Source organism: Aulostomus chinensis, chromosome 23, assembly GCF_037954235.1.
Source record: "Aulostomus chinensis isolate RoL2024-O1b breed Wild chromosome 23, RoL_Achi_v1.0, whole genome shotgun sequence".
Taxonomy (NCBI): domain Eukaryota; kingdom Metazoa; phylum Chordata; class Actinopteri; order Syngnathiformes; family Aulostomidae; genus Aulostomus; species Aulostomus chinensis.
Window position 1 is genome coordinate 21,733,710 of NC_141342.1, and position 17,890 is coordinate 21,751,599.

The window sequence follows — 17,890 nt, forward strand, 5'->3', positions numbered from 1 at the left end:
GAGGTTCAGTTCTACATCAGATCCACAAGTAAACACCAGACTGGTAGATGAAGGAGGTTCAGTTCTACGTCAGATCCACCAGTAAACACCAGACCAGATGGTGGAGGTTCATTCATCAGATTTACTGGTTCAATCACCACAATCACATGGAACAATCCCATCGGCTGCTGGGGGAGGAACCAGTAGATGAGCACTTCCTGTTGGTGGAGGAACCAGGAGATGACCACTTCCTGTTGGACTACAAGAACACCTCAACCCTGCAACATTCAGCGTGGTTGGATCAATTGGCGTCCTGTTTCGTAGGACACGAGGGCGACATTTGCCTCGGAGGCCTCCTGGCACATTTGACAGACTTTGTGGTGGAACAGTTCTATTTGGCCCAAAACGTCTCACTCCTCCCTCAGGAGTGGAACGGAACCAAACACAGCTATCGGGTATCGATGACTTCAGCGAACTGCGACTGTCATGTATGTTTCTTCACCAGAATTCCGAAAGGTTTTCTCCTTGTACAAAAAATGTGGAGGCCAACTTCTGACAACACAGAAGAGTGAGGACTAAAAGTCTAAGCTCATTTTAAAAGAATCCAAGTTGTTGCTCAAAAGACAGGCAAGCAGAGTTCATCAGTGATGCACAAACCAGGCGCAGAGACGCTTCTCCTTTCTGGCGGACCGTCGTTCACGAGTTCCCCATGGAACTCTGAGCAGCACCAGACTGGAAACACAAACGTATAATTAAAGAAAGCTGTGCAGGAAACTCCCGTGATGGAGCTCGTTTCCTTCGTCCCCCGTCCCCCCCCCAAGATCAATAACTATGGATCAAGTGTGATCTGATGCTGTTAGCAGGGGAGAGGACTGGAACCAGTAACCTCAACAGAACCAGGAGGTCAAAGTCACAGTTCTGGACAACATCAGAAGAACAGAGTTGAAACCTGAACTATGATAATGGAGGGAATGTGAATTTGTGACATCATTAACCCAAACCCTGTATTTATGGGTTTCTTTTTACTTCTCATTTTCTCTTAATCATTTGTCAGAATTTCATTTCTTATTCCTCATCTCAGTTTGGACTGTTTAATTCTGCACCTATAATATCAATGACTTGTTTAGCTAAAAGTGCCTTTTTTACCTCACATGTATTCTTTGTGTCAGAATTTCAATTTAGTTGGGATTTGTATGTTTATTTGAGGTTAATCAGTTATTTGTCGATGGCAAACACAAATCAATACAGCACAACCACCTCCTCACATCTTTATAATTATAAAGTGCATTTTATTCGTTTGCAATGAAAAAGTCTCAGGTTTTTACATTCAATCAACTGCAAGAACCGCTAACGTACAACCAGATTAAAAAAACAGGTGAATGTAGAAAAAGATCAGAGTGATAATTTAAGAGCGATCTCTCCATGAGGCTTTGAGATGAACCCTGGCGTGGCTTCCAGACGCAGCGCAGAAACGTTCAGAGCTGTGGAACATCCACGACGCTTCACCACTGCTCACTACCATTCATTGCTTTTCAAGTAGACAAAATGACGCAAAATGACACTTAAAGACGCCATGTGTAAACATTCGCTTTTCATCGTTCATACTCCAAACCAACAGGGGGCAGCATTTCATTTTCTTTTAAAGTCAACAACAAAACAGCCAAAACAGGAATAAACACAACTGACAAACCTGCTTCAACTCAAGGCAGTTTAACTTCCACGAACAAGACGAAGCCTGAACTTTGGTTGATTGCTGTGCTAACGGCCCGCTGTGCTAACGACTCGCTGTGCAGTTGCTCTGAACGTTGTGTTCAAGCTAAACAATGACAATGAAAAAACAACAATAATCACTCTGGCTGAAACAGTAACTTTTACAACTGACATCAAGCTAATGTTAGCAGCTAGCTCTCGTGTTGTTTTTAGCCATGAAGTTAGCTGTTCTCAGTGTTCTTGACATTGTATTTCAGTGGCACAGTCACGAAGAAACGAACAGCTGAAAAAATCTTGAGAAAGTTCTTCACCTTCCTTTCAGACTAAATGCTAGTGCTGTTTCAGGCGATGGTCAGCAGATGACGTTAGCGGCTAACGCCCGTTTGTTATCCGCAGTTGTGTCCCTCTCAACCAAAGCAAACATCTTCGACATGTTAGCACAGCCAACTGTTGAGCAGCATCAGCCTTCCTCAAGTTCGCTGAACACTCCTCTCTGTTTCTATCATACAACAAATCTTTTACAATACATTTTTGTGTTCATTCCTGTTTTTGCTGCAACTCGGTGATGTCATTCGCATTCTCGCCATTGCGAGGAGGGATCGACTGATGCTAGCTGGTTAGCATGCTAACCAGTGGCAACTGCAACACAATTCTTGGAAATCTTTGACACAACATCAAAAACTGTTCTTTCTTCACATTCTGTTGATAATTTGAGCTCATTTTGGAATGTTGCACGCCGGTTAATGTTCATCTTACATCTTTCAAAGAGGCGCAGACTGGCTCAGGAAACATTAAACAGTTCATTCATGGTTTTAAGTGATTTTGCGTCACGTTTTGTTAAAGTGCAATGAAACATTCATCTCATCACAGAGGAAATGGGGCTCACGACCACAGTGAGTGCCGCCGCAGCGGTCATCAAGGTTTCCTCCCAAAGTTTCCACAGCAGCCATCAAGCGGTTGGTTTCATGTCCTTGAAGATATTCTCAGTCCAAACTCCTTCGCCGCCGTGGCTCGCAATAATGTTGGAGGAAGCTTCAGTCAAAGTTTCATGTGAGTCTGAACTTGAGGCTTCGCCGGCGGCAGCGGGGGGGAGGGTTTGTTCCGAGGGATGGAGGGAGGACTGGGCTTGACTGGAGGCACGGGAGGACCACTCGGTTTGGCTGCCGTACACTGACGAGAAAAACAAGAGAAACGCGTCTCAGGAACTCCCCAATGTGTCTTTGCTGACCCCGACAACAAGAACAGCATCAAAGACGAATGGGTCAGAATTTGAGTGGAACGTGTGACTGCGTTGATGGTTGGAGGGGGAACCCAAAAGCTACGACACTGTAAAGATGTTAGCAAATGAAAGTCAAGAATCTCCTCCGAATATCTGCTGTTCACGTCCAGGAATCTGAGCTGCTCCAACTGGAGCGACTGGGAAACCATCTGGATCGCGCCATTCACGCCATTATTCTTCTCATCGCTCGACAGACTGACTGGAGGACGTGATGATGGCGTGCGACTCAACTCACCTGGGGCTTGAGAGGTGGTAAGGGTTTAGACGGAGGTTGGGGTTTGGTCTGTAAAAAAAGGAGAAAACATTCGTGCTGAGTTTGACCTTCCAACGCTTGAATGCTGCAGTTATTTACTCTGAATTTCAGATCTTCGCTGTCACTATTGCGCAACTCATGAGATCACATGACCAGGCGATTCTTTTCAAACGCACCGGCTCTGTGTGTGAGGTAGACGACACTGGAGAACTTTTCTTGGGTGGCTGCAAGAAAACCATCATACTGTGAATTTGTTTCTCACCAGAAACGTTCTCGTACAAATCTGACGAGCACAAGAACATTCCTCTGTTTTTGAATTTTTGCTCACACATTTTGTGTGTGTGTGTGTGTGTGAGTGAGAGAGAGAGAGTGAGAGAGAGAATGTGGGGGGCTGGTACCTGAGGCGCCGTTCTGCACGGCGTCACAGTGACGAAGAGAGGAGCGCAGGCTTGGCTGGCTGTTGACTCCATGAGGGTGGGCGGGCTGATCTCAGGGCGCTCCTTCACAGGCGGCTCCTGGAACATCGGGTTTAATTTGCCCGGCGCTGAATAAACTTTCCTAGGAACAAGGAAGTTGTTTAGTGTGACCCAGAACAAGACGTCTCTCTCTCTCACACACACACACACACACACACACACCAGTGTAAACTACCTCTTGCAGGTGTAGTTGTCCATGTTCTTCTTCTTGCAGCACATCAGGCTGGCAATGATGACTGTGATCAATAGCAGGATGGCGAGGGCGACGCCCACCCCAGTGATGATGCTGTTGGGACCTGCAGGTAGCGGGGTTGGGGGGGTGGGGTTTACTCACACTGTCACAGCTGCACAGTCAAACACTCGGTGCTGTTGTTGTCTTCACAGTTATTGAAGTTGCAGAAAATCACGACAGTAAATGAAGCCCCCCCCCCCCCCCCCGTCAAGCCCTGGCAGCCAAAGTCAAGAGGACCTTTAGTCTTAGATATAAAACTGAAAATGAGCTTTTTTGTTAATTTAAATAAATGAAATACTTGATATTTATAAAAACTAGAAATTCTCTTAGCAACGATTAACTGATGTTGTTAGGGACGTGACAGGCGTCCCAGATGTGAACATCTGGTCCAGAACAAAAACTTTACGGCCTGACTTTGCCTGATAAGCAATGGGGGCTGCAGGAAGTCCCGGTGAATCACTGCAGCGCCTCACCGGCCGCCGCATGATTCACACGGTCGTCATCTGAGCCTCAGACTTGAGTCTCGTAGAAGCGTTTTTACTGAATGACTCATGGCGATCAGAAGGGTGGACTCAGACCTTGAGGTGAACCTCCGTACTGGACGTTGCAGTACGGCGGCGCCCAGCCAGCGTTGCAGTGGCACTCGTTCCTGTGGTTGCACACCTGCCGATCAAACACACGACGCGTCTTCAGACTCGATTCAGCCTCTTTGATTGAAGCCCTCAAATATTCACTCACCCCTCTCCTGTTGCATTTCTTTGCACAATCGTCCCTCCCCCCGTACACGGAGACCTCCACACACCTGCTGTCCACGCACACCTGGACACAGAAGCTCTGCTTGGTTCCAGCAAACACACGCCTGCTTTCAAGCTCTCCTCCCTGCTGAAGGGTTTACCTTGCTTGCTCCACATTTGGTTCCCTGTGGAACCATGTCGATGTTGCGGGTCTTATCGTCATCCACAGCTACTTTACATTCAGTCCCGCGCACAAAGAAGGCCGCTCTTTTCCCTGTGATGGACTCACCCCCTCCCTCGCAAAATATCGATCCGCACTTCAGATTCCTGCAGAAAAATACAAAAACCGTTTGTGTCCAAGTTGTGCCGTTTCAGTGTTTCATCCTGTGAGACTGGTTTTCTTCAGCAGGACAGCAGAGCCCCAGGGACGTACGCTAGGGGACAGGGCACGTAGCCGCCGTGTCTGCTTCTCCCACAGTTGGCGCCCTCCTCGCCCTGGCGGTTCAAGTCAAAACACCAATTGGATCCAACTCTGGACCCTAAAATGACAAAGAATGAATAGTCAAGCGCTTCAAAATAATAACGCATGCAGGCCAACAGAGGAATCACGACAACTAAAGACTCCTTCAGTCAGTAACGTCTGTCTCATTTGTGGCTTTGAAAGTTCTCTGGGTGAAGTTCTGTCAGATGGGGTAGAGGCCCTGCCGGCAGCGGCGAACGCAGCGAGCCTCCAGCAGACGTGAGCAGCAGCAGAACTCTTCCTCCTCTCTGGTTTCTTTCTACCATTTTCTTTCTTGTGACTTTAATAGCGGGCAGGAAACAGATTTCAGCGTTCACAGTGATGAATGGGTTTCCGTCCGAGCAACAACACGGACATTTCTGACAGCCCCGGGAGCTCAGCCCTTCCTCATCACTCCCACCCAGACACCCAGGGTCCTGCGGCGCAGGCTGACAGACACTGATGTGGTTTTTAGGTTGATGAGATAAAATGACGCACTAAACACGGACGATCCCAGCTGGAGTGTCTCAGGACTCGGCTCTGCTTCTTCAACAGAACCTCTAGTTTAAGTGACTGTCACTCCTCGTGAAGTTCCCTAAAGACTTACGTAATAAAGGACGCTGGAAATCTCTTTCTTGGAAAGAACCACGTCCACCATGTGACACTACTATCTACTCAAATTATGGAAACAGAATTGCAGCCTCTTGAGGCTTTGGTTATCTCATCGGAAGGAGAGGAATCATTGTGGACTTGAGTCGTGAGCTGGTGAGTCCACCTTGTCCAAACAGCCTCCAGCAGTGCTGCTGGTGCGAGGGGCACTGGCCGTTGAGGCAGTAGCCCGCCACCTGGTCAAAGCAGGGTTTGCCGTTCATCTCAAAGTCGTCCTCAGGACAGTCCCCCGACACGCCGGTGCAGTATTCAGGCAGGTCGCAGTCACTGGCCGACTTCCTGCACACACTTCCGCTCTGTTTGAACTGTGGGTTGAAGAACATTCCAGTGATTTTGTTGTTGCAGCGTGTTCGGTCATTAAAGGTGCCCTATGTAGAAATTGGCGGATGAACGCCATACTACTGGGTGGGTACGGTCCAACTTATCAATCATCAGGTTTAAAAAAAACAAACACACACACACACACACAACCACTAAATAATGACAGAGAACGAAGAGAACACAAACTCTTCTGGCTTGTGTCAACACAAGCTAGCTGACCATACAGCAGTGCAGTAGTTAAGCGGTAACTGACAATAACTTAACTGTTGCCCAGACTGTAAATAAGACAATATTTCGTTCAAGCGTTTGCATGATTTTCTTCTAGAATATTACATCGTATTCTTGAAATCGTTTGTTCATGTGATCACGACACGTCGAGCAGCTTTGTAAGGCAGCTTGACGTGTATTTGACAGTTCGATGCTTGAGCGTTAACTGATTGGTGACCGTGACCTTAATCTGGTTGAGGTCATTAGTTGTTGTTTAGAGTAGTGTCTTCATCAAAGTGATACCGAAATACTGCCATCCAAGTGTAGCTGGAAGATGTAAACCAAAGCATAAGAACCCACAAAACCAATTTTTACATATTTCTGTGCAAAATTTTCTTGAAAAAAACAAAACAAAACCTTGTGCTTGTTGCTCAGAATTTAAGACCGAAACTGTAGACAGCGACATTGCCTCTGGGTGGCGCTACGTCTTCATCCTCTCATGTTGCAGGCGGCACCGACGCTTTAACTTCCTGAATGCTGGTTCCCGCGTGAGCCGGAACTCTGCAGCTCGACACACTGGTGTCTGAGTTGGTTCGGCAATACTTCGGCCCCACACCTTGAACGGTTGTGTAATTGTTGTGTATCTCTGGGATATTTCACAACCGGACCCACCGATCACCCTTGAAACCATCTTTTGAGGAAGGATGTGGTGCGTTACAGCGCAGCAGTGCTGCACCCTCTGTTTCCTGTTATTACTGAGCTGCTGCTCTTTCAAGTTGGCTCGTTCCTGTACGCGGTTGTGAGCTGGCAGCAGGGCGTGTCGGCCATTATGCCTGCTGCCTGGGAATCCAGTTTCTGTCCTGACACACTGTCAAGAGTCTCAGGAAGAACACAAATGAAGCTACATGAAGGAGGCGCACACGTGCGTACCTGGCAGTTGTGGCAGCACTGTCCCTGAGCACACTGGGCTCCTCCAGTCAGACGGCAGGTTGAAGCATCACAACAAGGATTCTTGCATTCCTGGAATCAAAACAACACTTGGGTGTTCAGTCGGGTTGAGTGGGTGGAGACGCTACGACGAGTCCGATGTCCGAAATCTCCCACAGAAGCAGCATATCTGCAAAACAAACTGATAAAACTGGGGGGAACCCAGTGAGTGCGTACCACCACCAAGGTGCCATGATGTCATCCAGGACATGAAACACCTCAGCCTACGCAAATGTACAAAATGACACTTTTCTGGAGGCCGGAGGCGCCGTGTTCAGATGTTGTCCATCCAACCCGTTTTTTTCTCTGGAACTCCTTGATTTTTGTTTTTAAGTTTAATTTCCTGGATTCCTCCCTGGCTCCTCCTCCAGCCCTCCGCCAGGTTTGGTGGCACTCTGCCTTTTTGCCTCATTTTGCTGACAGACAGAATGAAGTCTCCTTGGCAGAGGTGATGAGCGTAATCGGAGTTTTGTTCACCCCCAAACGAGCCCCAGCGAGGTCTTACCTCCGCAGTGCCACAGTCACACTCCTCTCCGGGGTCGATCATGGCGTTGCCGCAGCGAGGGCCCACGGTGATGATGCGACCTGAGCTGGGCTTGTGCAGACAGTTGGGCTGAGCTCGCTCCATGAACTCAGCCAGCTGCTCCACGCTGCAGCTGCTGAAAAACTCCGGGAAGGCATGACTTCCTGTCCTGAGGAGGAGCAACGAGATGTGCAAAGGATCAGTGAGCAGATTTGAAAGGAGAGAAGAAGGTTTGATGCCATCTTCAACTTCCTCACTGAAGCTTGTCCGCCATGACACAGTTCCCGCTGCTGTGCGACGGGCCGCACGCACAGCCTGCAGAGTCATGGGACAGACCAAAGTTATGTCCCATTTCATGAGCAATGGTGGAGGCGAGGCCGATTGGGTTGTCATGGTGATCCTGTGGTAGAAAAGCACGTCAGATTTAACAGAACCCACCAAAGAACAACGACAACTACAGTCAACGAGTCATCGTACCTGATTGACGCCGCCTGAGTTCTCAGTGCACATGGCGAACTTATTGGCCAGTCCAACGGTGTCACCGTCAAAGTCTGTCCCTCTGTGAAGACAGAAGTCCAACATCAGGTCAAACTGGCGCCATGACACTGATCACCGACGCCACAGACATCCACGACTCACGTCACAAACTGGGCGTTGTCGTGCTTCGTCCTCCGCAGAAGGTCGGTCTGCCGCCACAGGAGGAAGTTGTCCAGTGTCGTCTCCGAACTGACGTCAACGGGAGCGAGGTCCTTGTGGGACCAAATCTCCAAACCCACCAGCACGATGCGAATGTTCAAGGCTCGGTACAACTGCAGGCGGAGGAGGAGGCATTTTTCAGGAATGTCGGAGCCGGTGAAGCGTGACAGTGCGCCGGAGGGAGAAAACCCACCTTATCAACGTGATTCACAACTCCCAGAATTCGGGATCTGGTCTCACCTCCGTATCGTCTATACTGGAGGAAGAGGAGAGGCACACGGAGTCAGAGCCCCTCAGAGATTTGACACAGGAGATGACACTCAAAGCTGTTGATGAATCAAATGAACCTTCACCTCGGCGTTGTCCACCACCACAAACAGCTCCACAAACCGCTGCGGGTCCGACGCCCAGCTCGTTTTCTGCCAGGACACAAACAACAAATTAACGACAAGCTGCGACGTTTGACAGGACATCAACACGCCGACTCTAACGTTCAGGTTTCAATATTTACAAAATCTTTCGAGCTTTGTTCATTTTTTGAAAGCTCTTCCAGGCCTGGACTTTACTTTAATATCATAAGAACCTTAAACTAGAACGCTTGATATTCTTTGAACGCATCACGAAACACACACGAACGTCTTCATCCGCCAACATGAAAACATCCCTCAATTAACAACAGCAGGGACATCAAACAAGAGGCCGCGTGATGAGAGCGTTTCAGTCGCCGTCCACGTGGGAACGAATCAGAAACCAGAAAAGTTGCCGGACATTTCAAATGAAGCTGCGCGGCATCGGCACGGAGGGAAGAACTCAGTCTGCTGCGTCACGGTCGGATGTTAAGACGATGACTTGGAAAATCAGATGAGCTCCGTTAAGTTCCTGTCTGCTTTGGGGAGATAATCTGGTTTAAATACTTCAGAGATCAAAATTGTAGAGTTGTTTTCTAAAGACTGAAATCGATCACAGGGGGTAAAAATGTAGCAAACCTGCTCGGTGCTCGTTTGATTATTGATTCGTTTTCTCGGCAGCTTCAGAAAAATCCTCTAAACAAGATGAAGTGAGTTCCATGAACTTATTGTACATCAGGTGACTTCACCACGTCTTGACAGGTAAAACTACGATGCTTTCGATGTTTTAGTCTCCAGAGCGGGGGCACTCTTGCACACGCAAACCTCCGGAAGCTCCCTGGCAGACTCACTCCATCACCTGGCTGTCGCTGACTCACGTGGCGGCTCTGGCGGGTTCACGTCCACGAAGGTCCTTCAGCGTTCAGTTGGGTCTCTGGTGCTTGTTTGAATGTGACACTGCCGGCTCAGTGTCTCAGATGCGATATAAAGAATTGTGGTTGTTATTCAGAACCTACCCATGACCTGGACCTGAAGAGGCCCGCAAGCCGGGGGCCCTGGTCCGAACCCTGGTCATACGGCGTGCTGCTCGTGGGGGAGGAGCCACAGCTCAGGCTTCCGTTAACCTTCAGGTGCTCCCGCCTATATAGAGCGTGCTCGCCGTCATCAGAGCGTCCCAGAGGCTCGATGAGGTAAACCTGCTGCCGAGCTCTCACAAAGCCGCTAAAACACAGGTGGAGAGCACGTTAACGCAGACAATCCCCAGTGAAACTAACACGTCCTCAACATTCGCGCTTGTTCGCTAAAAAAATCAACCCTGAGAACTGCAGCTGGTCACTAAATACAGGAAACGCATAGGAAACGTTGCCTGGCGATGATGTCACACGGCAAACAGGAAGCTGCGAAATCCTGTGACGTTCTCACCTGATGCCTGAGCAGATTCCCACGCTGACCGCCGAGTCCGCCACGCCCTCCACGTGACCCTGGTAGTAGCAGTGCTCCTGCACGGAAATCAACTGGATTCAGATCACGTCGTCTCACAACGGACGCAAAAGTCCAAGACTGAAACATGAAGGCGCTCTGAAGGTTCCATCATCGTTATCATCGGTAGCGGAATGCTAATGGTGATAATTAGCAGAATGCTAACGATGATAATCCGACAATAAATCTTTTGGTTTGATTCATGCTGGATTCAAGATGTTAAATCTGCTCATTTCCATTCGAGCGGTTTGTAACATCTTAATTATAAACCACAGATTTCAACGATTCAGGCTGATGATGCTGACCGGGGTGGTTCCTGACTGGTTAGCATCTGGGTCTGAATTAATCCCCTTTAGCCACCAAGCTAACGTGTAAGTTATCCTTGTGACTTGTGACCTGTGACCTTTACTGATCATTATCTTAGTTCATGACCAATAGCAGCGCAAAGCTAGCCCGTGATGTCCCTCTAGCTACGCTAGCTGTATGCTAACTTGCTATGCTAGCAACAGTTTTGGTCATTTGTTACTAAAACCTCATAGTTGTTTGTTGTTGTTGTTCTCAGTAATTTTTTTTTTCTTTTTGGAAAAATGAACCCAGCATCTCCGGCTGAGCGGCTCCCACCTGACCCGGGGCTGCCGTCACTCGCCCTCCATCCTCCGAGTAGTGGGTTTCTGTGTAGCTTCTCCCAAGGAGATTCCTGAAACATTCCAATAAGACAAAGTTGTCTTCCTGTTCAAAGCAGCAGATCTGTGTCCAGTGAGCCGAGAATCATTTACCTGTTTTTTTCCAGATGAATTACATGGTTCGTCCCTTCAATGGCCAGCCTGTACTGGACCGTGTCAGGATGAAGCTGCAGCGGATCAGACGAGGAGCGTTGGTGACGTAGAATCAAAGTCATTTTTCTCTACTATGAGTGGAGGAAATAGAAGCTGCATTTGTCAGAGCAGCAGCCATGGACTCCAACCTCCCAGCTGCCGGTGCCTGACTGGCCGTTCACCAGAAGAATTCAACTTAAATCTACAACTTAAAAACTGAGTTGCTCGTGAGTTTCGGCCCTCAGACCTGCACTTATTAACTTGTTCACAACTAATAATTAATTACAATTGAACCACTTGAGTTACATTCACGGCTGAAGTGATCAAGTAGAGAGAGAGATGGATGATAGACAGACAGATAGATGATTGACAGATGATTGACAGATGATAGACAGATGATTGACAGATGATAGATAGATGATAGATAGATGATAGACAGACAGATAGATGATTGACAGATGATAGACAGATGATAGATAGATGATAGATAGATAGATGGATAGATAGATGATTGACAGATGATTGACAGATGATAGATAGATGGATAGATAGATAGATAGATAGATAGATAGATGATTGACAGATGATTGATAGATGATAGATAGATAGATGGATAGATGAATGGAAAGACAGATAGATGGTTGACAGATGATTGATAGATGATAGATAGATGATTGATAGATGATAGATGATTGACAGACAGATAGATGATAGATAGATGATTGATAGATGATACACAGATAGATGATAGATAGATAGATAGATGATTGATAGATGATAGATAGATGATTGATAGATGATAGATGATTGACAGACAGATAGATGATAGATAGATGATTGATAGATGATACACAGATAGATGATAGACAGATAGATAGATGATTGATAGATAGATGGATAGATAGATAGATGATAGATAGATGATAGATGGATAGATAGATAGATGATTGACAGATGATTGATAGATGATAGATAGATGAATGGATAGACAGATAGATGATTGACAGATGATTGATAGATGATAGATAGATAGATAGATGATTGACAGATGATTGATAGATGATAGATAGATAGATGATAGATAGATGATTGACAGACAGATAGATGATAGATAGATAGATAGATGATTGATAGATGATAGATAGATGATTGATAGATGATAGATAGATAGATGGATAGATAGATAGATGATTGACAGACAGATAGATGATAGATAGATGATAGACAGACAGATAGATGATTGATAGATGATAGATAGATGATTGATAGATGATAGATAGATGATTGATAGATAGATAGATAGATGATTGATAGATGATTGATAGATAGATGATAGATAGATAGATTTATAGATAGATGGATAGATGATAGACAGACAGATAGATGGATAGATAGATAGATGATTGATAGATAGATAGATAGATGATTGATAGATAGACAGATGATTGATAGATAGATGATAGATAGATAGATTTATAGATAGATAGATGATAGACAGACAGATAGATGGATAGATAGATAGATGATTGATTGATAGATAGATAGATGATTGATAGATAGATGATAGATAGATAGATGATAGATAGATGATAGATAGATAGATGGATAGATGATTGATAGATAGATGATAGATAGATGATAGATAGATAGATGATAGATAGATAGATGGATAGATGATTGATAGATAGATAGATAGATAGATGATAGATAGATGATAGATAGATAGATAGATAGATAGATGCTTTATTCACCTCAAAGAAAACACCGGTGCATTCAGGGTTCAGAAAAAGTAGAAAATAAAGAAGTGAATGATGAACAGACCCACAAGAGAAAAGCAAGGAGCAACAGGGATCAAAGTAAAAAGTAGGGAGATCCAAACTCCAAGGTGAGGTGGTCTGGTAGTGCAGGTGTCCTCCTGATAGTAGCATGGCAATGACAGTGAGGCTCACCTGCTCATCCCGCAGGCTCCGCCTCTGTCGCCCCTGCAGCCGCTCAGGTGTGATGACCTGGTATCGCTCCACGTGAGACAACAGGCTGGATGTCTGCACAAAACAAACTAGCACAGCAGGTCCAGGTAAGCTTTGAGACTCACTCAGGTGTTCCCCCACACTGACCCCTGCTGGTGCTGCCTGCTGGGTGGTTCTGTAGTAGCAGAGCACCGAGAGCCCAGAGCTGCTAGCACCCTCGTTAGCTTCCTGCTACATGTGCGTGGCCGGCTCCTCCCGCACCCTGGAGCTGCGCCTTCAGGATCTGAACAGGACCAGGTCACAGAACCGGGTCTCAGCTCCGCGGAACTCAGAGCACACGCCGCGAGGAGCCAGGGGTCAAAGCTCAAGGGGGTCAGAAACTCTCTTTTTTAGTTTGTTCAAACCTTGTAAACTCGATTTTAAAGCCCGAGGCTGAGCCAGGCTGAGGCGGGGCTGGGAACGTCTCCTGCCTCCATCAGCAGCGCGACCCCCCCAGCCCCGAGCAAACCATCATCAGCACCCACACCTGAGCTCGCTGACCGCTGACCAGCACTAACTAGTCGCTGCTTCACTCTCAACTCCTCCACCCACCGGCTCGCGTCCCCCTGCGTTCACCTGCTCAGGTGCTCTTTGACACCGGCGGTTAAACATTCCCCCGTGACGTCAAGTCAGAAAAACGAAGAACAACTAAAGTCTACATGGCGGCATGAATGACGTCACACTGGTGCGAACCGTTACACCGGCTGGTTCTACTCCACGGACGGTAACGGGACGGAAGTTCCAGGGACTGAACGTACCGCAAGTGAGCCACAGCGCCCGCATGTCCTCCGCCGCTGAAGCGTCCCGCTCGTCTGCGCCGCGGCTCATCAGCGGCTCGGCGCTTCCGCTCAGGCGCCGCCTCCCCTTCGCTCTTATCGCCGCCTCACACATTTACCGGAACGGCCCTGTCACCGCGGCTATCTTTACACACGCAACCGCACATGAACACCCTTCCGGTCGCGTAAGACCGCAGGAATCAGGTGACAGAGTTTACCTGGTAGTGAGGAGCAGCAGGAGAAAAGACAAAAACCAAAGCGTCAAAGCCATTTTAATATTTCTGATCATTCATCTGTAATCTGTTTCATGCTTAAATTCATGAGCCCACGGAGGCAGAGGACGCTCTTCATGACGTCACAGAAGTTCTGACATGGGTCACCAGCTCGCGAGCTGCGGCTGCTTGGAGTTTTCTGCTTCCCTATCAAGAAAAATCTCAGAAAAACACAAACGTGAACGCATGAATATTCTGCTCATAACGACCGAAACTCAAACCAAACCGTTCCGCTTTTGTTCAGTTTTTTTGCTGTGTGTGTGTGTGTGTGTGTGTGTGTGCGCGCGCGCGCGCGCCAACTACTGTTGCACCACTTTGCGTTTACACAGTATGAAGTGGAACCGGTGTCACCTCAGGTCCTCCAGGACCAGGTCACGCTCATCTGGTCCAACTCCTTGTTGTCTGTCCGGAGGTCAAATGTTCTCCGGATCATTAGAAACTCCATCGGCTCCTCGATCCTGCTGTTTCACAGTACCGCCGCGTACTGCAAGTACTTGGAAACGCTCCTGAGACGTTTCACTCCTAAAAAGTTGGGGAAACAGTCAAATTCCTGGAGAACTACTCAGGAGTTGAAGTACTTGAACTACAACTCGGGTTGGCAGGACAATGGCGCCCTCTTGTGTTGTCAAGTTTCATTGCGTCTAAATATTGATACTTTGCGCAATAATAGTTTAAAAGGAAGAAGAATACATTCATTCGTGATTATTTGGTGCGTCTCTTCGCACAAGAAAATGTGAAACAAGTCAGAAAAAACCAAAATTCACCAGTGTTTCCCTCTCAGGAGCTCCTCGTCCGGCCTGGAACGCCTGGACTGGCGGTCCTGGGTTCTCGAGTCAGAAATCCATGATGATCCTGAACAACTTTTGTGATTTTGAATCCTTTTTGTTTCCCCACTGAAAACAGTGGGTTCAGGCTGTCCTGTATCACGTGATGCTGTCAGCCAATCAGAGTTCAGGTGAGGTAGTTGTTTCACGGGTGTGTAGTTGGCAGGAGCGTCACGTGATTGTCGTCATGGCGAGCACAGCTGCGGTTCCACGACTAAACTACACGTCTGTGTGTTTTTTTCAACAAAATTCTTTGAGATCCAGTTTTCCCTGTTTTTCCTTTATTCTTTACGATCAAACAGTCATGCAACAGTCATGTGACACCACTTCAGATGACATCATCTGTAATCTGATTACATATTCAGGATGAAGTTCTGTTATGCTTTCGGTTTCAGTTTTACAGGAGAAGAGCAGGCGAAGCGAACACCTGGAAACCCGTCGGAGGGTCGTTGTACTACGACGTTCTCTCGAAATGAAGACGACAATGACACAACAACCTTGCAACACAAACATGGCGGTCGCAGTGTGTGACCTCACTTCAGCTGCTCTCGCACTAAGGAGGCCAAGTCAGACTAAAAGCGTAAACACGAGGAGCAGACGATGTAGACGGCGCCGCCTGGTGGCACCGACAACACTCGCGTCTCAACAACAGTCAAATGCATTCAAAGCGGCGAGTCATCGGAGACTTGGGGCTGCTTGAGCTGAACGAACTCCACGCTGCCTCTGTGGAACCAGAGCCGGACGCCGACGTGGAGCGGCTGGGTGAAGGTGGTCTGGACTCTGTGCAGGAGGGTCATGGTCTCAGAGACACTGTAGAAGGACAGGACACCGGCGCTGTGGTCCAGGTAGACGCCGACTCTTTTGGACGGAGGACCTGAGATGCTGGTTAAGACTCCTTTGTAAAAATACTGATAAGCGCCGTGGAAACAATACAAAGCCCAAGATTTGTCATTGCCAAACACGTTCTGACTTTTGTTGAATCTGTTTTCGGCGCGGCTGATACTCTTGTAGGCGACGGCTACACCAACCAACCCTTGCGAGACATCCGCCTCCCAGTAGCAGCGTCCCGTCACAGCCTCTCGGCTCAGGACCTGATAGGAATCCCCCCTGAACCGCTCTGGATGGCGGGAGTAAGACCGCGGAGTCTCCATTAGTGTTGCTTTCCTGTTGCCCTCAGACAGCAGGATCAGCCTGTGCGCCGTGTTTGGGTCCAGACTGACTTCACGAGAATATTTCAAGAGTTCCTCTCGCTCCGCTGCGGCTGAGACGATGTCGTGGCCTCGATGCTGCTCCGCCCAGCAGAGGCCGCAGATCTGCTGCACGTCGGTACGGCAGAACATCTTCATGGGCTCATCGTGACGGGAGCACTTGTTCCTCTCCCAGGGCTGGACCAGCTTGTGCCTCTTTAACCTGTCTGAATCACAGTGAGGCTGCAGATGTTCCTCACAGTAACTGAGGTAACAGACCCGACAGAACTTGATGGCGTCCAGTTTGGTCCCGGTGCAGACGTCACAGACCAGACCTTCAGCCCCGGCCGAGGAGGCGCCAGCGGTCTTCAACTCCTCCACCGAGTCTGCTGACTCCTCATCTTTCTCCAGGGTGGGACAGGACACGGCCTCACCAGCCAGATGAACCCCCCTCTGCTCCATTCAGCTGGTGATCGGTTCCACTTGTCTTCCCCGGGTGTAAGAGCTCCGCCCCTTTTCAAACCAGGAACAACCTGCAAGGAGACGAGGGTGGGGCAGTTAGTGGTTCCTCTTCCAGCCAAATCTAACATAACACCAGACTCTGAAGCAGCGACTGTGAAAGTCTGAACAATCCTTCATCGGATCCGTTCACCAGTCCAGTTTGGGGGAGATGAACCAGTCTGGGTTTTCAGTTCCGACCCGATACTGAAACCAGAACCTGTCACCACTCCTGAGGTTAAAGCACTTCCTGATTGACAGAGCCAAAATAAACACAAATGCTTCCCATTCAAACGGCTCTCAGCACCTGATGCGAACTGCGTGTATTTCAGTGAACGGATCACCTCATGATCCCGGAGGAGGACCGAGTCCGGCCCAGTCCGGCCCAGCTCGGCAAACCAACAGATGTTGACAGGAGTTTGACGTCTCCATATTAACATCTGTTTCAGGGCCTGAGCCTGGACCGAGGATGAGGAGACTCGTTCCGATTCCCGGTTCTGATTCCGACATGATTGAACAGCAGACTTCTGATCAGACTCATCGATCGGTCCACTGGCACACTTGAGGCTTCCTCTAATCTGAGAAGTTTTAGTTTTACTTTACGGCAGCAAAACGAGTCACTGAAGTTTAAAGCAAAAACTCTCCTGACCTGCTTGCTGTCGCTCCTCCGAGGACGGGATGTTGAGGGCGCTGGCTGGAGGCTCACTGCGCCTGCGTCATAACCATCGCAGGGAGGGGCGGGTCCTCCGGGAGCATCCTCACTAACGTGGCCGCCGTCGCGACAGGCGGTGACGTTTGATGACTGACGTTACAGGCCGCGTCTGACAGTCAAACAAACTCATTTGGTGCCACCAGCTTGTTGGCTGTCTTCTTGGTGATTGATTGACAGGAACGTCCTTCACCCAGCACGTGCGTTTGAACCCTCAGGTCCTCACTCATAGACGTCTTGAATGCAGGAGTTTGTTCTCCCTCCTCCATCACTTCTTAGTGACTGCAGGAAGAACCGGCCACGTAGATTTAGCTTGAAGCTAACAGAGACTGATGCTAACAGCTAAACTGTTGCTAACAGGCCTCCTTGATGCAGACGTGTGATTGGTCGTCTGAGATTTTGTAGATTAAAC

The 17,890-nt window shown here is 48.2% G+C and overlaps 2 protein-coding genes across 3 annotated transcripts; both read right to left on the reverse strand.

Annotated features, from left to right (window-relative positions):
- Positions 1 to 1,236: 1,236 nt before the first annotated feature.
- Positions 1,237 to 14,231, reverse strand: adam8b (ADAM metallopeptidase domain 8b). The gene is made up of 23 exons (XM_086196525.1): positions 13,971 to 14,231; positions 13,156 to 13,262; positions 11,168 to 11,241; positions 11,013 to 11,088; positions 10,335 to 10,411; positions 9,929 to 10,133; positions 8,919 to 8,984; positions 8,759 to 8,821; positions 8,509 to 8,678; positions 8,347 to 8,428; positions 8,127 to 8,269; positions 7,852 to 8,038; positions 7,290 to 7,379; positions 5,938 to 6,136; positions 5,097 to 5,202; positions 4,825 to 4,990; positions 4,668 to 4,748; positions 4,508 to 4,592; positions 3,873 to 3,993; positions 3,620 to 3,779; positions 3,398 to 3,445; positions 3,204 to 3,251; positions 1,237 to 2,859 (listed from the first exon to the last, which is right to left on the reverse strand). Exons 1-23 carry the CDS (start codon positions 14,101 to 14,103, stop codon positions 2,728 to 2,730), a joined length of 2,619 nt encoding a protein of 872 aa, XP_086052651.1. The 5' UTR covers positions 14,104 to 14,231; the 3' UTR covers positions 1,237 to 2,727.
- Positions 14,232 to 15,047: 816 nt separating this feature from the next.
- On the reverse strand, positions 15,048 to 17,556 carry LOC147240072 (stonustoxin subunit beta-like). 2 transcript variants are annotated; one of them, XM_086196526.1, is made up of 2 exons: positions 17,419 to 17,556; positions 15,048 to 16,804 (listed from the first exon to the last, which is right to left on the reverse strand). In XM_086196526.1, exon 2 carries the CDS (start codon positions 16,731 to 16,733, stop codon positions 15,747 to 15,749), a length of 987 nt encoding a protein of 328 aa, XP_086052652.1. In that variant the 5' UTR covers positions 16,734 to 16,804; positions 17,419 to 17,556; the 3' UTR covers positions 15,048 to 15,746. The 2 variants fall into 2 exon arrangements, with proteins under 2 accessions (XP_086052652.1, XP_086052653.1); XM_086196527.1 differs by lacking the exon at positions 17,419 to 17,556 and adding an exon at positions 17,114 to 17,356.
- Positions 17,557 to 17,890: the final 334 nt, after the last annotated feature.